The 22795-nt window shown below is 26.1% G+C and overlaps 1 protein-coding gene across 1 annotated transcript; it reads right to left on the bottom strand.

The window, feature by feature from the left end:
- Positions 1–4481: 4481 nt before the first annotated feature.
- LOC145843970 (uncharacterized) lies at positions 4482–6882 on the bottom strand. Its single transcript, XM_082951267.1, has one exon. The coding sequence runs from the start codon at positions 6861–6863 to the stop codon at positions 5229–5231; it is 1635 nt and encodes a 544-aa protein (XP_082807393.1). The 5' UTR covers positions 6864–6882; the 3' UTR covers positions 4482–5228.
- Between the last annotated feature and the right edge of the window lie 15913 nt (positions 6883–22795).

The following is a 22795-nucleotide window of genomic DNA, read 5'->3' as shown; positions in this document are numbered from 1 at the left end:
CACTAACAAAAAACGATAAACTATTAAAAAAAATCATAGCTTCTAAATCTAATATAGTTAAACTAAAACATAGTCCAAACAAGTGGAAAAAATTAAAAATAATTTCTGCAAAATAGATTAATAAAAAAAAGATAAACGTTGAATATTCACGTATGCATATCAATAAACATACAAATGTTAGTTTTCCTTATCAACGAACCAAAACCAGCTAAACATATATTAGTATAAATATACACAGAACACTAAGATATTAAGAAAAACACTAGACAAATACCAACTAAACACAAATAAGCTAAATTTATATGTAACTTAAATAAAAAATCCAAAGCATTCTAAAATATTCAGTATACTGACTCAACAAAAGTTTTTGTAACTGTATTGAAACTGATCCCTTTTTTAAGCTTTTAAAAATTTCTGGAACACTAGACCACAACTTAAGACCAAAATACCTTTAAGAGTTTAGGCCAAGCCGTGTTATAGGTCTATAACAAAATTACTATTTTTTGAGTGTCTAATTTTTTTTGTGTGAACCATACTAACTGGTGTAATGTAACTAAGGTCAACTTCAGGTCCTCTAAAAGTATTGCATCAATTTCCAAACATGCAGTTTAAAAGCTTATTCAACTTCAGAATACCAGTTATTAGTTCAGCTCGCAAGTTGCTAATTTCTTGTCTAAATTAGTTCTTTTCTTGTAACCCTGGCCTGTATGAAGGGGCTACTTTTAGACAGGAAGCTAAAGCTCCTCTTATTTTTATCATAATTTTTTTTTACAGCCAAACGCTTAGAGCTGGGGGCCTGACTTACATTTCCCTGATCCATATTTAATAATTTAAATATTTAATACCAGGAAATATAATACAGATAAATAGTCTTCAAAACTTTATTTTACAATTTTAAATTAAGTGTAAAACTTTATAAATTCAAAACAACTAGTTTAAAATTTTTAAGACAGTTTAATATTTTTGAAATACAACATCAAAATGAATAACTTCTCAAAATGCAAACAAACCTTAAGCAAATTCTCAAGTTCAAATACATTAACAACGACTCTAAAACTATGAAAACATTAACCGCCAAATGACGAAAATGGCTAAAACTTAAATGTAATTTAATAACAGAGTAAATTTGTTACAATCTGACAAATTCAATTTAGTTGTATAAGCTTATATTAGATTGAATAAAACTAAAAAGAAAATAAAGAGATCATTTACAAATACGAAAATTTAAAGAATTTGAGTTGTCGGAATTTTAATAGTCGTGCACCTAGGTTTAAACTATTTTTACTTCGAAACAAGTTGAGTACCTATTTAATTAACCTAAAAAACTGGATTAAAGTTATTTAATTATCATGGTTCAACTTATCTATTAACTACTTATAAGTTTATTTATAATTCGATTAGTTTAGTAAACTGTAATTAAAAAACATTCTCAGACTAATAAAAAATATTATCAAAAATTAAATATAATGCTTATTTAACTTTATATGAGCATTAAAAAAGTATTTGTAAACTCATATGACCTCTATTGCATTTAAAAAGCTTTGGCAGGTACCTACCTATAGATATATTTTAACAAATTAGGCAGAATTGGGTGTAAGAAAAAATTACAGCAACTTATAAAGACTATTGTTAGAGTAAATATCAAATAAAAGTAAAATATTATTTATTATTCTAATAAACAAACAAACACAAGGAGAGCAATCAAAACAGCACGCAGGCATCAGTTTTAATACATGATTTTGATGACAAAACTAGTTTCAAAGAATTTATTACTAATTTCTTCAAGTTCAGATGCAATATTTTAAAATACTGTTTTACTTATAAAGTTTAACTTAAAGTTTATGATAGAATTTCTTTGTAGTAAATTGATTTGATTTTTAGTAATTATTCATTATACGTTTAACGAAAAATTTACAAGAAACTTTTTGATGGTTAAGATATATACAAGACATAAATAAAAACAAATACTTAACCAGAATATGTTCATAATATATGTTATAAATAAGAAGCAACTAATGAAGTTATGTAGAAATTTAGCTTACCAACAACTATTCCGAAAACTACATCAATTACATAATGCCTTGACATCAAAACTCTGCTAACTGCTGTTGACCAACCAAGTAAAGTTACGACCAAGTTAAAAAACGGCACGTTGCGGTAAGAAAAATACATACACACAAAGCTTGAAATAAAAATTGCTCTAGAAGCGTGACCTGAAGGAAAACTGTATTGATCAGCTTTAAATGTATATTCTCCTTCCTTTATATTCATTTTCGGTCTTTTTCGTTTCACAGTATACTTTATTGGTCCAATCAAACAAAGATCTAATGTGAATCCAAACATGAATATTTTTATCATTTTTATTGCAAAAAGGTCATGATTTGATTTTAAGTAAAAGTAAAATGCAATCGCGAGCCACGTCCATCCATTTCCAATATGTTCAAATGCTTGGAGAAAAAACCGAAGTCTAACACACTTTGACGCCAATTTGTTTGAAACTTTTATGTCGATTGCAAGTAAAGTTCTCTAAAGAACATAAAACACTGATGATCGAGAATTATTATTTGATCTTATCATCTAAAAAAATAAAAAACTTGTCAAATAAACTCTATAATCACAATACGATTTTTAAAAGTATCAGCTAGTTTTAGATTAGATAAATATAAGTATGTCTATATATTATGGAATTAAATTTGGTATTGCGACAAATAAATAGAGAAGAGCAAAAGACATGTAAGTAGAAATAAACACTGCTTCATGATTACATTTTACACAGAAGTTTCACGTTTTCTTAATTCGGTTTGATGTTCGAATAATTAACTCGAAACATGTTGTAGCATAGTGTTTTTTTTTAAGTATACTCGTATATACAGTCATTTTACTTGTAAATCTTACAATATGAATCATACATCTTACACTTACTTACTTAGTTTGCATAAAGACAGATTTTATTACTACTCCTATATTTAATATAAGTTTATCTCAAAACAAATACATCTTAAGTAAGGTAAGCTGATGCAAAAAACTTAACATATAAATGTTACAAGTAGGGAGCTTAAAAAAAAACTTGAAAAAATGTATATTAGAATGAAACGTATGTATTCCAGAAACATTTTGGTGTTTTGTAACTACTACAGGGTTGCCAATAGTTTTTTGAATTTTTTTTGGTTTTTAAAAGTACAAATTTTTTTTGTTCGTTTTTAGTTCAATTTAAGGTATAAAACTGTCCTAAATAGTATAAAATGTTGAAAAGATACTGTAATGCTACTTTAAAAGTGTTTTATAATAAACAAAATTATTAATGATACCTACAATTTTTTTTAATATGAAATAGATTTTTTGTTTCTAATAAAAATTTCATTATTTTACTTGAAAAATTGTTTAAATTTCCAGGATTAAAGGTTTTTTGGCAACCCTCAGGGTTGCCACTGGTTTTTGGCAAATTTTCTCTAGGTTTTTAAAAGTTTAATACACGATTTTGAGTCTATTTTTAGTTTAAATTTAGGTTTAAGTTTAGGATAAAAATATGTGTTAATTTGTATAAAAACTTTAAACTGTAAAGCTACTTTAAATGTGATTTAAAAAAAAAATTCGATTATGACAAAAAATGTTTATCTATATGATAGTAAATTGAATAACTTTTTGTGTCAAATAAAATTTTTACAACTTAACATAAAAAAAATTAGTGATTTTTGTTCAGAATTCCAGGTTTTTTAGCTTCAATTTCTAAAATCCAGATTTTGTGGCAACCCTGAACCCTGCTATTAAGTTTAAATAAATCTTTCAAATCACAATTCAAATTGTTTCTGTACAATTAATCTTAAGGTGGTTAAGTTGAGAGGAAAACCATATATTATTATTGAATATATAATCTAGCAAGTTAAAAAAACAACTTTTATTATATAACTACTAAAAACCTTAATAAACTAGGTTTTCCAAACTTTCTCATACATGATTCATATAATACTAAAGTTTATAAAAATAAAATTGAAGTACGTATTTTTTTTGACTTTATTGAAAACGGCATGTTAGTAAAAAAAAAAGTTAACAAGGATAAGTAATTGATCATAGCTATAGGTTTAACCATTAGTAAGTATCAAGTTAGATCAGCAACAATCCCGTAAAAGCAAATGACTTTTACATCTATTTGAACCTTTAACATTTAAAAATAACTACTGCTCAATTATAAACAAAATTATTTTTTAGGGACTAAGTAAACAAATATTTTAGTTTAAAATTTAAAAACCTTAAAAATTTCAATTAGTTGTTACTAGTTTTAAATGAACAACAGTAACAATAAAATGCATAGTTATTATTTTAGAAATTTGAAAACTATTTTAAATCATATACTGATCTTTAAACTGCATTAAATAGTTTTACTAAGGCAATATTATAATCTCTTTAAACTTAGGTAAAGGTAAAAATGGAGAGAATAAGTGATAAAAAAAACAACTAAAAAAATGATGTTTCTCAAAAATTATTGCAATATGCTTAAGATACAGTGAGCATGAAAAAAACATGTAAACAAACAACATCATGTTGTACTATGCGCATATGAATTATCAAACTTTTTTAACTGTAAAATCAAAACTCAAGTTTACATAAAACATTTAACTTTTTAAATAATCTGGAGCTCGAAACTTTTAAATATTTATAATAAACTGATTAATAACTTATAAGTTTACGTGCAAATACTTGTGTGCTTATTAATTATTTAAAAGTAAACAATATTCGAAATTTTTTAAGAAAACACAATACTTCAAAAATATTTTATAAATTAAAGTATATAGTTTTATGTCTTTACTAAAAAAAGATTGCTCGATTTACTAAAATGTACTATTTTATTGTACTTGAAAAGGTCGAAATTTTACTACTCAAACCTGCTTGTAATAATTTTTTTAACTGACTCAGTATATAATGACTTTAAAAAAATAGATATAAACACTTAACTTATGCAGTTTTAAAATAAGTGACAATAAAATTTTCAATATACAAAAAAATCAAAACTTTGAACTAAGTCAAAAAAAAAAAGTTTTTTTAATAAATATTTTATCTCAAGGAAAAAATTGTTAAATTTTGTCATTGATTAGTATCATTAAGGAATAATATTTCAAATCTTAGTAAAAAATAAATATTTTAATTTCTTTAACTCATACTTAGATTACCTTACATAATTATCTGTCAGTATAGAGGTTAACTAAAAATTAAGACTCGTCATCAAAAAGATTTCAATTATACTTTAAATCGCATTCCCACATGTGAAGAGACTCTTTTTTATGAAAGTTACTTTCATTAATATTACCACCAACTAGTAACAACTTAAATTCAAGAGAACTGTCTGAAAAATCATTAATGGTATTAAACAGCTTATTTGTTTCTTTACTGTCAAATTTGCTGTTAAGATTATTTAAAACATCAGCATTTTTGTAAAGTGTTTTAATATTATCTTCAGCAAGTATTTGATTTTTCACTGCAAACTCAGGTTTTGCTTTTTCTGGTAGTTCAATAAATGATGTAGTTTCATGATCGTTATCCTCAACAATAGTTCTTTTAATAGAAGTCCATGACTGCTGAAACGGAGACAAATTATATGAATAATGACTTACTGTGTTAACACGGTATATATTAGATTTGGTTGAATCTACTACATCAGTATTGGTGTTACACAACATTAAAGGATTAGTAGCAGTATATAGAGAGCTATCAGCAGATTTGATGTTCACAAGAGGATTTTTTTCACTTAATTCTTCCTTTTCCAAGAAAACATCTTCTGTATATTTTAACTGTTCTTGACTTTTTTTGTTTGAAAACGTAAAGTTATCACTTTTGGAATGAAATTTTTTGGTTTTCATTGATTCATTCGAACTACTTTGCTCTTTTTTATCATTTGAATTTACATTCATGTTAGAACTCTTAACTATTGTAATAGGATAAGGAACTAATACTAAAGAATGATTTGATGTGTTCGAAGGCTCTAGATGAGAACTAAGTGTGCAAGTAGTCCAAATGTTTGTTGGTTGTAATGCATTTGAAATTTTCCAAAGTTTAGAACACGACATACCATTTTCACGCTTTCCACCAAACACAAATATATCATTATTAACTATAGCAACATCATGACTAAACAACTGATTTGGTTTTCCTTTACTTTTAACACAACACCAAATTCTAGTAATAAAATTCCAGGTCCAAGTTTGGTTTAGATTTTTATCAGTTACACCCATCAAACCTCCACATATCCAGAGAGTGTCATCTTTGATTACTCCTGCATGCTTATATCTACCACTTGGACAAGGTTCAGTCATAGCATCATCTAGATGTACCCACTTTTTACAATCAAAATTAAATTTCCAAAATTCTTGGACAGAGCCCTTCAAGTCAACATAACCACCATGTATGTACATTTCATTTTTGTAAATAAAGCTGATGTGGTCCTTTCTACCCAGTGGTATTTGATTACTAGATTTGCAAGACACCTTTTCCCAGGATGCACAAGATGGATCAAAACACCATAAAGGAGTTTCTCCAGCAGAAGCAAAACTTAGCTCTCCTCCAAACATATACAACTTACCTCTAAACTCTAAAAGAGAATGGCCTTCCAAAGCTGGTGGGTTGTCTCCAGTATAATTTATTTTTTTCCATAAACCTAAAAGCAAGTCATAGCTCCATAAATCATGTTCACTTCCACAGTGACTTCTACCACCATACATATATAAGTAATGTTCACAAAAGCAAACAGTGTGTAAACTGCGCTGTGAGGGTGAGTTTCCAATAATTGGAATTGGTTTCCATGTACATTTTTCAAGCATTGGAAAAACTAACACGGTAGACCTAGGGGTTAAACATCCTGTATTTATTTTCATTACATAAATTTTTTGTTATCACAACCTAGAATATTTTAAAACATTATTAAGGTCAAACTATAATATTTTTGATGTTTATTTCTTCATAATGAAATGTGAAAAGTTTTCATTATTTAGTATATTTTAATAGATCATAATTTGGGAATTTTTTTTTATCTTATAGAAGTTGATAAAAAAACCAAATGATTGTCTAAAAAATCTACAAATATTTATTGCACAACCTATAAGTTTTAAATGCTTACAGGTTCAAAACATGTTTTTTTAGTTCTAATAGTTTATTGAGTTGGACAAGTTAAGGAATAAACTTTCAATAAACTATTACAACTAAAAAACATCTTTTTTATAGTATACTTCATTATAGTCTATTGAAAAAGGGTTTTAAACTTATATATTGTGCAATCAAAATTTGTAGATTTTTCTAAATAATGACTAGATTTTTTTTTTACTTGATGCAGTAGAAAACTTACAAATAGAAAATTTACTGTGTCCTGGACTGATTTAAGCCTTGTATTCAACATATAAATCTAATATTTTAGAAGTTGAAGATACTAAAATAACCAAAAATTTTAATGCACAATAAAAATTTTAATGCTAAATACAGGGTAACTGCTACTTTTAGCAAATTTTGTCCAGGTTTTCAAAATTTCTTCAAAGTTTTTAAAGTACATCTTTTTGGACTGATTTAGTAATAAATTAATCTTAAGTTTAAAAAGTGCTTTTTCATAGATTTTAACTAATTAATTAATACAGTATTACTATTATTTAATCTTTGTTTTGTTCTTTGCAACCTGTACTATTATTTTTAATCAACTTCTTCAAAGTCTTCTCATATAATTGTTCAAAAGCCAAAATATAAAAATTGTTTCTAGTTTTATGTTTGATAACTTATGATGTATTTTTGTTAATATACAGTATTTTGCTTAATTAACAGAATTTATGAAAAAAATAAAACAACAAAGCCTGAAGTGTACAATGTATATATGAAATTAAGCTCAAAAATTAAACTAGCAACAAAAACACTTCTTTAAAAATTCTTATAACCACACAGAGATGAAAGATTATTTAATTTAAAAAATTTTTGTATGGTTTTATCATACAGGGTTGCCAAATGTGTTTGGAAAATTTTCTCCAGGTTTTAAAAGTTTCCTGCAGGATTTTAAAAGTACACATTTTTGAGTCTATTTTCAGTTTTGCGTTAAGTTTAAGGTAAGAAACTATGTTTACTAGTATAAAAACTAGTAAGAAAATTTTCAACAGTCAATGTAAAACCTTATCAATTGCAAATGTTTTGTTTATTATTATATTTCTATTTTTTTGGCAACTTATTTCAATGTGAGTCCTGTTTTATTACTATTTTAACTTATTAATTATCATAATTTTTTTCTAGTCTATATTACCAATAAAATTCTTAAAAATGTAACTTTGTAATTCATAAGCATTTAATTTTTACTTAAGTTTAGCATCATTAAATTTTATTTTTGTTAAACCATAAGTTCAATACTTTGTTTTTCAGTTTGTTTTATTTAAAATTTTTACTTAACTTCCATTAATTTAGTTTAAAAAATTCTTTGAGATTTATATTACAACTGATGATCTCTTACATGACAATATAGGAGTGAAACATTGTTTTGTTAATAGTTAAATAATAATAAAAATTGTTAACATTCCCAGGGTTCGTGCGTGAAATTTTTTTCATTTAGCCTGACTGAGACCAATTTAGCCTGACATTTTTTCAAAGTAAGGAAAATCCTCTTTAGAAGTCATTTTAGGTATTGGGGGGTCTTGATTAGTACTATTGTAATCTCTGACTTCAACCAGCTTTGTCTCAAAAATATTTTGAGCTTTAAAAATCTACAAAAAGCAACTAATAGCTTAGTTACAACTCAATAAAATAAGACTAAACTGCGAAAAAGGTGATTGAACCCCCTCTTCTATGCCCTTAAAATAACAAATTCAGTGATAAGTTTTAAAATAAGTGTTATATCTAAGCTATTACGGGTGCAAAAATTTAATATATGTTACTTAACACAATTTTTCAATTTAATTAAGCATAAAATAAAAACATTATAAACACAAGATTTATAATAAAACAACGTGCATTGTTGTTTTTTTTTTTTAATTTATAATGAAATGCTAACAAGAGTATTAAAAAAGTAAAAAAATATTTATTATAGTATTTAGGCTAGAACTTAAAATTGATACATAATTATAAATCCTAAACTCTAAATAAATGTAGTGATTGTTGATGTCATATCAGATTTTAAAAGCTTACACAAAATACATAAAAAAAAACCTTAAATATTTTGTTCTTGTAAAGAAAAATGAATTGTACCTGAAATTTGTACTCCCACAAAACTTAGTACTTATATCTTAAAGCTAAGTTTTAGTGTTGTGAATATCTCTAGTAACTTTAAACAAACTAGAATATATGAATAAGCTGCTAAGAGTTTTAATCTTAAAATCATTTGGAATAAAGCCTTTAAATTAGAAATTTAAACAGTTCAACCAACTAAGCTCTGAAAAACATAGCTGATGTAAACAAATTCAAACAAACAGCTAAGTTGTTGAACTAAACTGTAATGTTTAAACTGTATTTTTTTATGAATTTTCATAACTATGTTGTATAAACCTAGTCAAAACAAAATATTGAATGTTCTTAAATTTTTTTCAGAGATTCAACAAAAGGTTTTGAGCATTTATTTTTACAAATACTGACTGATTTTAAATTTAATAACTAAATCTTTATTTATAAAGAAATTCACATCTCAATTTGATATTAAAAAAATTTCTTAATTTTTTTTATTCGAAAATTTTCAAGCATTTGAACTGAGAAAAACTGAGATTCTCAAGTTTTTAAATAAAAAAACTGATTTAGCCTGACGTTTAGCCAACTTTTTTCAAAAAACTGATTTAGCCTGACGCGCACGAAACCCTGCATTCCAGGATTTTTAGTGATTTTGTTCAAAATTCCAGTTTTCTTTTTGCCTAAATTGTTAAATTCTAGGTTTTTCAAGGTTTCCAGGTTAAGTGGCAACCCTGTTATTAGTAAATAATTAATAATTCAAGTTAAGAACAAGCAATTTAAGCAGAGAATTTCTCTGAATTTAAAATACAGAAAACAGTTTTACTTATATTTTTGAACTATTAATAAAAATTCAAATATAATCTATAAATACATACTAAATGATATATTTAAACAGAGAAGAAGGTAGCAGCAAAATTATCAATTGTTTTAGACATCAAAACTTTGGATGGCAAAACCAACAGTTTTGATGTATGAATTAATTGTATCAAAAGCAGTATCTAAAAAAAAGTTTTATTGATTTATTCAAAAAAATTAAACCAAACACATTCCATTTTTCTCTTAAATTTATTTGAGTACTTTGGTAGTAAGGCTTATCAAAAATTATATCTTAATAAGTTAACCTGAATTGAAATTGAATTAAAATTATACTTTCTAAACTTTCAAAACTTTCTAAATATCATAAGTTACAAATTCTAATTTACTTGTTTTGTTTTACTTTTTAGTATCTTTCATGTTTTGTTTTACTTTTATTTTTCAGATTTAAATTGTAACTGAAGATCCCTTCAAGGTTAGAACTAACTGAGTTTTACAAATAAAATTTTGATTAATTATTATACTGTAGTTTAAAGTTTTTAAATATAAAACAACATAATGATCTACTGTAAAAACTAACTAAATGCTTATACTGTAGAAATTTGCTGTACTAATAAAACTTTTTAGATTAAAATCAAATAAATTTAAGAGAAAAAAAATGAAATGTGTTTTGTTATATTTTTTAAATAAGTTATGCACCGGAAAAAAGCTGTTCTAATACTATTTTGTATTAAAATTTATATAATATGCATATAATATATTGTTGGAAAGTGGATGTATAAATTTTTTGTGTAAAAATGTTACTTTTATTGAATTAATAATAATTAAATCAAAATAATATAAAACACAATTATTTGTTTGAATTTAAAAAAAAAAATTAAACTTTTGCAAGGTTCAATCCAATTTATAACAGGTTGTTTAACACAGTTGATGTAACAAAATTTTATTAAAACTAGTAACATAAATATACTAATATACAGTGTTGCTAAAAATCCTAGAATTTACAAGGCTAGAAGTTTCATAGATATTTAAATTTAAGGTTTTCAACACATTTAAATTTTTTAATTATAATCATTACCGCACTTTAAAACCCCTCCCACTTAAATTAGAGCAATGAAACGTTTGAACCTTGTTCCATTTGCATAGAACTACGTAATCAGTAAGATTTAACTTTCTACTATAAACAACAAAATAGTTACAGTACCTCGAAAAATACCAAAAATAATAATGAAAAACATAGTAAACACACTTTAAAACCGCTCGTAGTTTGATTAGAGCAATGAAACTCTAGAACACGAGCATAGATTTTCAGAATACCTCAAAATTCCTCTTTTTCCATTTTAGCCTCACTTTCTCATAGCATATCTTTTTTATTATTTATTTTAAAACCAAATTTTTTTTTATGTTTAGTTGAACGTTTCTTTGACTTTCAAACAGATTAAAAGAAAAATTTTATTGGGGCTTATCTTTCAAGCAGCGGCCCTTTGAAAAAATGGTCATTTTAGCATTATTTTTCCCTTTGTTGAAGAAATACCAAAAAAAAAAAAAATAATAATTTTTTTTTTAAATTAAAGGTTTTTATATTATCTCAACGTTAAATATATATATATTTTTAATTTCAACTTAGAATAAAAGATCTTGGCAAAAATATATTTTTGTGTTTTAGCAGCACTTAGGACAACACTATTTGTTTGCAATATTGTGACAAATAAATCTAAGATTTTTATTTTTTTTATTTTTATTCTTGCTAATTAAGGTTTAATTAATAGGTTATTGTTTTACTTTTTTCTTAACTTGTTGTACTTTGTTTTGTACGACCCCTAAAAGTTTACTTTTTTTTTTAAACATCACTGTTTTTCATCTGCTGATCATTCCACAAATAAGTCGCTGATTAGGTAATTTCCCATTTATTTGCTAATGACAGTTATTTATTGAAAATTATAAAACAAATTATCAAATATAATATAATTTCAGGTCTATATTGGTGCAAGATTAAAAAAGACATCAAATACAAATTAATTTCAGCTTGATATTGTGGACTTCATCCTATTTAATTACAAATGAGCTTTTGATGTAAGTCTTAAAAGTTGAAGTAATTATATCCATGAAAAATTAATCTACTAGTTTACATTAGTTTGTTACATTGCATATTAAATATTTGTAATATTTTCTAAAAAAATGATGATTTAGGACCAATATCAAGTTTAAATAACCCCCCCCCCCCCCCCCTTTGACCTTAAGATTTAAAATGAGATATTTATTTTTTTGGTTAGATTACTAGTTAATTCAGGATTCATTGTGTTCATAACTTTGTTTTTTTATGTAAAACATTGTTAGAGTACAAACATTCTGTTTTGTCACATCAACACCACATGTGGGAATTAAACTATTATTTTAGCTTATACTATTTAAATAAATTTTGTTATATTATTTAAAATTTATTGGTAATATGTAATATATTCTGAATGAATAATGATTTGGACCAATATCCAGCTGAAATCAGCCCCCTTTCAATTTTATTGTAGATATAAAATTTTCGAATTTTTATTCAAATTATTTCAACACCAAACATAAATTTAAAATAAAAGTTTACATATCATTTTTATACTATATTAGTATTTAAAACATATAAATATAATTATATTATTAAACATTTTACAATTATATCAAAAATTTTGAATAATAATATATAAATTCAATATTATATAATTTTGCTGTTATTATCAGTAATTATTATTAAAGTTTAATGAGATTTTTGAATTCTATATAAACTGGCTTGCAGTTTTTACTCAAAGCTATGATAAAATTAATTTTTGTCATAAAATCAAAAAACCCCCCCAGCCTATGGCCTTTATAAAATTAAATACATATTTATTTATTATTTGGATATCATTCTTGTCAAGCTTGATTTATTTGTTAGCATACTCCTGAATAAGACTCTAATGGTGTTATATCACCATTTAGACAACTTAGTCATGTGCATACAACAAAGTTTGTTAACAATTTTATAAACAATAAAGCAAAATAACAGCAATGCTTATTAGCTTATAAATTATAATAATTAAAGGCTACTAACTTATAACATTCACTCACAGGAAGGGTTGTTAAAATTTTTAAATATTTTGTTTCAATAACAGATTTGCATATTTTTTGTAACTCAATTGGACTTTCTCCTTTTCTTCTTCTCTTTACTATAATAAAAGGCATAGTGTAAATAATTTAATGTAAGTAAAAGTAAATTAACTACATGAAATAAATTTTAAAGCAGCTGTGATTGTAATTAATAGTAATAATAATAACTCAATGATAAATCTTTAATATTTTATTACAATACAATGTTTCACTCATTTAAAAGAAACGAGATCTTCAGTTGTTTAAAATCTGTAAAAATTTATGTGATAACAAGTAGGAAGACATTAGGCTAAACTTGAAATAAAAGAAGTTAAAAAGTTAGCAAACACGTAATAATAATAATAATAATAATAATAATAATAATAATAACAATAATAATGCCTTGAATAAGTTTAACACAGCCACTATGACACATTAAATTTGAAAAAATGGCATTAGAAACTGAATGGGAAATTCCCTAATCAGTTATTTGAGTGTTGCAAAACTTGAAAAGGCTGGTTTATCAAATAATTTTGTTGTTCTTCTCACTAAATATAATATACTATAAATTTTTTAGTATAAAGACCTCTATTATATTTTTATTAGCTTCAATAACTGTTTCAAAGCATTATTTTTTTATTAAAAAAGTACTTACATTTGTTAATATAGGACTAATATTAATTAGGATATTATAACTAAGGATAATAAAAATGAAATAAAGAACATAAACTAAAATTTACTAATTTTTATAGTTTTAATATTATAAAGTTTTTTTAAATTTATGTATTTAAATTTATCCAAAGTTAAACAAAAAAAGTATATATACTTGTTATTATAGGACTAACATTAATTAGGATATAATAACAAAGGATAATAAAAATAAAATGAAGAACATAAATTGAAATTTATTCTTAATTGTTAAAATAAAAATATTTTAGTATAATCAATTATGTATCTATTTTGTAAACACAATAAAAAGTCTTAATCGACAAATTAATTTATTTAGTAAATACGTTTATTCAAGTATAATTCACGCTATTTTATAAAAAAGATGAAAACAAAATTTATATGTTATACACACTAAAAGCTTATCTATAATACAAACAAGGTAATTGACTTACATAAACTAAGTTAAAGTAGTAGATAATTTTGTTTAATATACTGTTTAATTTTAAACTGTTTTGCCAAAACAAAAGCTTTATATTATAACTTACAATTAAAAAACGTAACGCTCTCATTATGTCTAAATTATATGATTCCTATTTTGTTTTACAAATGTACTTATGTGTTTTTTTCGTCAAAAAAGTATACTAAATGTACGTTTATTTTTTATAATTAATATTTTTTTTTCTTTTTTTGTATTTCTTCAACAAAGGGAAAATTAATACTAAAATGACCATTTTTTCAAAGGGCCGCTGCTTGAAAAATAAGCCCCAATAAAATTTTTCTTTTACTTTGTTTGAAATTCAAAGAAACGTTAAACTAAACATAAAAAAAGAATTGATTTTAAAATAAACAATAAGAAAGATATGCTATGAGAAAGTGAGGCTAAAATGGAAAAAGAGGAAATTTAATGTATTCTGAAAATCTATGGTCGTCTCTAGAACCTTGTTCCATTTACGACCATAGATTTTCAGAATATCTCAAATTTCCTCTTTTCCCATTTTAGCCTCACTTTCACATAGCATATCTTTCTTATTATTTATTTTAAAACCACATTTTTTTTTATGTTTAGTTGAACGTTTCTTTGACTTTCAAACAGATTAAAAGAAAAATTTTATTGGGGCTTATCTTTCAAGCAGCGGCCCTTTGAAAAAATGGTCATTTTAGCATTATTTTTCCCTTTGCTGAAGAAATACCAAAAAAAAAAAAATGATTTTTTTTTTAAATTAAAGGTTTTTATATTATCTCAATGTTATTTATATAAATTTTTTAATTTCAACTTAAAATAAAACATCTGGGCAAAAATATGTTTTTGTGTTTTAGCAGCACTTAGGACAACACTATTTTTCGCCATATTGTGACAAAAATATCAAAGATATTCTCTTTTATTCTTGCTAATTAAGGTTTAATTAATAGGTTAATGTTTTATTTTTTTCTTAACTTGTTGTACTTTGTTTAGTACGACCCCTAAAAATTTACCTTTTTATAAAAAATCACTGTTTTTCATCTGCTGATCATTCCACAAATGAATCGCTGATTCGTCATAAGTTTGCGGCGCTAATTAGCATAAAAAGTTTTCTAATTTTTTCAAATTTTAACGAAAGCAAGGACAAAAATATGCTATAACACTAAAAAAACGAAGAAGTTGTTAGTAACAAACTTAAATAACTTTATTCAAAAAAACACTTATGAATTTTAAATAATATAAAGATTTAAAAAATATGTGTGCGCTTTTTTGCAGATTAAAAAGCTAATTTAAGTTATAGTTTCGTTATTTCTTTTTTTTTGTATTTTACATAAAAACTGATAAGTGTTATTGGTTTTTTTCATAAATAATAATAAAAAACAATTTTTAAACAAGTAATTAAAATGGACCGTACTTTTAGTTAAAAAATTATATGAGAATCAATAGTGAATAATCTTTAATACTTAAACTCAGAAAAAAAAAGAAAAAATATTAGTTTAAATATATAGAATAAGACGTTATAACTTAATTATTTTCACCTAAAACAATTACATTAAGTATAGTTTGTACTTAAAATAAGCAAAAAAAAATCGTTAATACGTCGAAAAAATATTAATTTTTTGTATGTAAATATCAAAATTTTTTATCAGATATTAGTCTCTAATAAATATTTTTCAATTATATGTTAAGCTGTTTTTATGGAAAAAACTTAGAGATAACAAAAAAATTTAGTATAAATTAAGACAACAACGTTTTAAAAAAATCTTGAATGGAGGTCTTTTCACATAAAAAACAAAAATATTTAAAAAAATAATTAAGCAGGTTTTTCATATAATCTTACATTAAATATACTTTTTTGACGAAAAAAACAAATTTAGAGATAATGAGAGTGTTACGTTTTTTAATTATAGGTTAATATATAAAGCTTTTGATTTGGCATAACAGTTTAAACAAAAGTATCTTCTACTTACTTACTTTTAACTTAGTTTACGTAAGTCAATTACTTTGTTTGTATTATAGATAAGCTTTAAGTGTGTATTACATATTATTTTTATTTTCATGTTTATTTATAAAATAGCGTGAATTATACTTAAATAAACGTAATAACTAAATAAATTTATCTATAGACTTTATAAACTTGTTCATCCTTTGTTCAGGAAAACTGGAGCAAAAAGCGATGTGTGACTCCTGCATTAAAGCCTATTAAAACTAAGTATTATGTAGCTCCAAAAACTAAACCGGTTTATCAAAAACTAAAGTTGGACAAAAATTTCTCAATTGCATTCACAATGACCATATTTATTGTGCAAACCCCAGTAACTGTAAACAATATTACAATGTAATTCAAATTTACATTGATAGCCTGAAAAAATTAGATGTGAAATAATTAACTCAATAGGTTCATATTGTCCTATAGGTAAAGATATAAAAACACTACAGGGGGAACAGTGGTTAAATGACGAAAATATAAACTCATATTTTCAATTAATTGTTATGAATAATGTTAAATATACTGCTGTTGGTTCTCATACTTGGTGTAATTTTAAGGAAAATTACATCAAAAGTTCGTTTGTAATTAAATAGGATGATGTCCACAATATCAAGCTGAAATTAAATTGTATTTGATGTATTTTTTTAATCTTGCACCAACATAGACCTGAAATTTTATTACATTTGATAATTTGTTTTATAACTTACAACTAGAATCTGTCATTAGCAAACAATTGGGAAATTACTAGTGATGTACCGGACTCACTATCCGGGTCCGGCCGGATATTGCCATTTTTGTCTGATATCCGGATCCGGCCGGATTCTAATTTGAAAAAAAAGTCCGGATCCGGTTCCGGCCGGATTCTAATTTAAAAAAAAAGTCCGGGTCCGGTTCCGACCGAATTCTAATTTGAAAAAAAAATCCGGCCGGACCCGGATCTAGTTAGTAAAAAAGAGCATACTGAAAAGTATTTTTTCAAAAACAAACCCTGTGTAAATTAATAAGAGTCATTTTCGTCAGTTAAAATTAAAAACCTACCGTGATTGGCTCATTTTGTACACGTGACTAATTTACATTTATTTACATTTAAATTATGAAATAAACATTTCATGAAATGCAACTCTTTACATATGTTGTAAAATTGAAAACTTTGGATTGAATACTTGCATTATTTATTGTTAAAAATTGAGCTCAGAGAATATTTAGAGTTAATACTGTTGAATGTACGAGCCAATGAGAATCATATGACGAAATTTTTCAAAATAAATACTGATGTAACAAAACATCAGAACGTGACAGGCAGTTTATATGTAAGCAGTTAGTTAGTTTAGTGTGTAGCTTGAAGCAACAAAATATCTTGAACGTTTTTGTGAATGCTTATTGTAAGTAGTGTTTTGTTTTAAAAGTGAGTATTTCAACAGGTGTTTAGTTGTTTAAATATTTAAGCCAGGTTTATAGTTTAATAGTTTATTAAAAATTTTACAGTTTCTTGTTTACTAAAAGTTTTATTTAGTTTTTAATTTTTTGTTTTAAGTCTTTTGATATAGATTTAAATAGCTTCCAGTTTTTAAAGTGTTACCAAAGTAATTAATAATTTTGTATATGCTAGTATTTCTTGTTGTGTTTTATATAAAAGATTCATCACTCAAAACTGTCGTGTCTGATTATAGAAAGTAGTCTCAGTTAGAATTTAGTATTTGTTATATATTAATTAAATAAGGTAGGATTTAATTTTGATGGGTAGTACTAATAAGTTAAGTGTACCACAATCAGTCCACAACTTTACTACCAAATTGTCAACCTTTGCTAGCTGTTCTACTGATTATTAGATAAAAGTAATTTTTTCAGTTTTTAAAAACCTCATTCTAACTCAGGCTTGTTTATACTCACTCTAGCTAGTTTTATTGACTTAAACAGTGGCAACCCTGCTAGTTTGAAAATTTTTGGGAATTTAGAAAATCTTGGACTGCCTCAGGCTAGTTTAGTTTTTAATAAAAACTCAGGCTAGTTTTATTTTAGATTTTGAATGAGTTTGAGCTGATCCAGTTTTCAATATTTTGTAATTTTCTAGTGTATTTTGTTTAAGAACTTGATTTCAGATTTTTAATTGTAAATAACACCTAAATTTGTAAACCTTGTGGCTAGCTGTTCTGCTTATTATTAGATTAAAGTTCTTTTTTTTTTTTTCAGTTTTTAAAAACCTCATTCTGACTCAGGCTAGTTTATTCTAGTGATGTACCGAACTCACTATCCGGGTCCGGGTCCGGCCGGATATTGCCATTTTTGTCTGATATCCGGATCCGGCCGGATTCTAATATGAAAAAAAAGTTCGGATCCGGTTCCGGCCGGACTCTAATTTGAAAAAAAAGTCCGGATCCGGTTCCGGCCGGATTCTAATTTGAAAAAAAAGTCCGGATCCGGGACCGGCCGGACCCGAAATTGTGAGTCCGGTACATCACTAGAAATTACCTAATTAGCGACTTATTTGTGGAATAATCAGCAGAAAAACAGTGATTTTTTATAAAAAGGTAAATTTTTAGGGGTCGTACTAAACAAAGTACAACAGGTTAAGAAAAAAATAAAACATTAACCTATTAATTAAACCTTAATTAGCAAGAATAAAAGAGAATATCTTTGATATTTTTGTCACAATATGGCAAAAAAATAGTGTTGTCCTAAGTGCTGCTAAAACACAAAAACATATTTTTGCCCAGATGTTTTATTTTAAGTTGAAATTAAAAAATTTATATATATAACATTGAGATAATATAAAAACCTTTAATTAAAAAAAAAATCAATTTTTTTTTTTTGGTATTTCTTCAGCAAAGGGAAAAATAATGCTAAAATGACCACTTTTTCAAAGGGCCGCTGCTTGAAAAATAAGCCCCAATAAAATTTTTCTTTTACTCTGTTTGAAAGTCAAAGAAACGTTCAACTAAACATAAAAAAAAAATTGGTTTTAAAATAAATAATAAGAAAGATATGCTATGAGAAAGTGAGGCTAAAATGGGAAAAGAGAAAATTTGAGATATTCTGAAAATCTATGTTCGTGTTCCATTTGCGTAGAACTACGTAATCAAAGCGATTTAACTATCTACTAAAAAAAAAAGTTAGTTACATTACCCCGAAAAATACCAAATTAATAATGAAAAATAGAAGAAGCCTAGTAAACACACTTTAAAACAGCTCGTACTTAAATTAGAACTATGAAACTCTAGAACCTTGTTCCATGTGCGTAGAACTACGTAATCAAAACGATTTAACTTTCTATGACAAAAAATAAATTAGTTACGATACCCCGAAAAATACTAAATATAACAATGAAAAACATAGTAAACACACTTTAAAACGGCTCGTAGTTACATTAGAGCAACGAAACTCTAGAACAGGGTTTCTCAAAGTGGGCGATATCGCTCCCCTGGGGGCGATTTTAGTAAATCGGGGGGCGATAATTAGTAAGGGGGCGAAATGGTTGGGCGATAAGTAGTGAGGGGGCGAAAAGGGGGCGATTTTAAAATTTTGGGTTGTCATAAAATGTTTACTTTTTATCTTGCTATTTTACTAATTTTAGCTTGCTAACAAATATTTGACCCTGAGGTAAAACTTAAACAAAAAAGTTTATTGTGTTTATGTAAAATATAGAGAAAAAAATCAAGTACTTATGACTCTAACTTTCAAGTTAATTACATATTTTTAACTATATATTTTCTTATTTAACAATTACATAGATCATAGACAATCAAAATTCCTATCATTATTTTTTAACGTTACATATATGTTATTTAGGATCATAAATGGTTTGTAAAAGTCTATGTTTTCCATATGAACTATCACCTCATGATATTTCTGTCTTTCTCGCTGTGGGGCTACTTGGCCTGTAGTACCCTGTTTGTGCGATGAAGAGTAACTCGGGTCAATAGGACGTTTGGATACGTCCGCTTTTTCTAACCTCTTGCTCTTACGAGCCTTGATTTCTGTGGTCTCGCTAAAAGCGGCTTGCATGTTCTCTTTGGAGAACATGCCGTCATTATCACTAACCTTAGGCTTACTGCGATTACTTGTACTCATAGTGCTATTCTGAGGGAGTTGCTAATATATCGATTGTATTTTATTAACTAGCCAAAGGAACGTGTCTAACTATGGCCAACGACAAATTTAGTAAGTTACGTTAGTTTATGATTACGTTAAGTATGTTAAGTGATAATGAAGCTGCTAGCGATCTTATTTAAGTCTAAACAACTATACTTAAGTTATTAAATCTTATGTGAAACTAAGTGTACAACTGAGTTTAATAAAATGTTAGCAATCTTTAAAGCAACTTGTTTTATTCCAAATTATGTAAACAAATGCAATATTTTACACTAAACAAATTCAAATGTACAGTATATATTAGAGAAACAGAAATAACATGCAAAAGATAAAACAATACTCACGATTACAAAAGATCTCTCACGAAAGGCTGCTGCAACTGACTCCGTGCGCGTTATAAGTATTTCTCGGTGATGTTACTTAAATGTTTAGATATGACTTAGCTAAGTTATTTAGCAAAGTCGACTTAATGAATTGCGAACTAAACTTAGACTATCTTTTAAGCTTAGTTTAATTAAATAGATAGATTGTTAGAATGCTTAACTAATTGTATATAAGAAATCGAGTCTAGAAACACAAATTGTATTAAAATGAATATAAACTGCGATACATGATAAAAAAATATACAAATAAGCTATTCCAATTTACAAGTTAATATAAAAAACAGTCGCCTTCGTACAAGAAGTACGAGGCGACCACAATCTTTTCAAACGATATACTATCAGTACAAAGGTAAAACTAGACTGCCCGTCATGCTAAAGCAGTTCGAGAAGTAAACAAAGAGATAAAAAGTCCCTAATTTGAGAAAACTCTCTAGCCACCTTTTTTATTAAATCGCAATGTCGTTACATTTCTTGTCCTATGGAAACCAATTTGATGTTCCAACTTGGTTTCCGTTTTTAAAAACATTAACTTTAAGATGTTAAAAGTGGTTAAGTTAAAAAAACTTCAAAATCCACTATAGAAATCAAATAATTTTATTTGTAAATGCTTTAAATTTTGTAAATGACGCACAGAATTAAAAAGTTTTAACAATTTACAAAAATGAAAAAAAACTGATAGAATTTTTAGAATTTTATTCGCCAGTAGTGCTCGCGAGTCGTTGTTTCCCGTAGACGCTATTCGTGCATTCTCGGTCTCCTCATCTGTACTCCACTCGGTCGCTTTGCTGATGGTGGATCAGATCTCTTTGTCACCTTCGCCGACTTGTTGACGACTTTCGATTTCTCGAGCCGTTTTCGTGCGAAGTTCAAAAAAAAAGTTTAAGCAAAAATATAAAGAAAATACTATTTCAAGTATTTTCAAGTACTTTTAAGTATGTTTATAAGAAACTTAAAAAACATTTATAGCTTCAGTTTAAACTAATTATTCGTTATATATACTTTTAGTATATTAAAAACATTTCACATTCAACATGAGTTAGTTGACAAAACAAACAATTATATTCATTTCAAAAGCTTAAACTTGTTTTTGTAAGAATATATAGCTCTTGAACTTTATACTAATTTATAAAACTTTAATATTCTAAGAAAGTTAAAAACAAAGTTGTTGTTAGCGTTTAAATGTTGAATAAGATATTTAAAAGCTCAAATGACCTTATTAAAATTGTGTTTTTATAAGTAAGCTGAAGTGTATAACAACAAAAAACAAGGCAATAAACCTTCTTAACATCAATCACTAAGGTTACTATAGTACAAATGTAGATTTATAGTTCAAGTTTAAACATAAAATTGTTGTTAAAAAACAAATTGAAATAAAGCTTAATAAATTAAGGCAATTTTTTATATTAGTAAGAGCTCAAAATAAAATTTTAAGTTAAAGAATAAATTTCAAAAATACTCCTTCAGTTTCTTATGACTCGATTTCGTCCTAAGCTTTGTTCAGAAAGCTTCTTAGACTAATTGTCTGCCATAATTAAATAATATAAATTACTCTTTGGTGGTCTTAACTTTGCGTTTAAAAGTTCATTACTCTTTTGGTGGTCTTAACGTTTTGCTGTAAAAGTTAATTAACCGTAAAGTTTCAATAACATCTTAGTTTAATTTTCCAGCGGTGAAAAATAGCGCCTGAACAAAAACTCAAAGTTTTGCAACGGTTTCTGACAAGTATTTCGATTTTGATATGTTTAAAACGCCATCGGTGAAAAATGAACCAAAATAATTCGCGATTATTTTTAAAAATGCGTGCTTCAATATTGTTCAAAGATATTTTGGTTTTAAGACGCCATTTGTGAAATATAAACTAAACTAATTCGTTGTTTGTTTTAGAAATTTAATGTAAGTTAATTTCTAAAGGTTATTTGTTATTCGCAATCGTTTTGCGTTTAGAGTAAGAAATGTGTTTTTTTGTTAAGAATTCGCGATTAGTTTTAACATTTATTTTAGTATTGCCGTTTTGTGCCGTCGCTGCTGTGCTTTTGTTTAGAGAATGGGGCAACTTTCGTGCGTTTGCTTCTTTGGTAGGTATTTACGCTAGAAGAAAAGTTTGTAGTCGCT

This window comes from Thalia democratica, chromosome 9, assembly GCF_965202585.1.
Source record: "Thalia democratica chromosome 9, ktThaDemo2.hap1.1, whole genome shotgun sequence".
Lineage (NCBI taxonomy): Eukaryota > Metazoa > Chordata > Thaliacea > Salpida > Salpidae > Thalia > Thalia democratica.
Note: the sequence above shows the minus strand (reverse complement) of the source record. Positions and strands in the feature narration are given on the sequence as shown.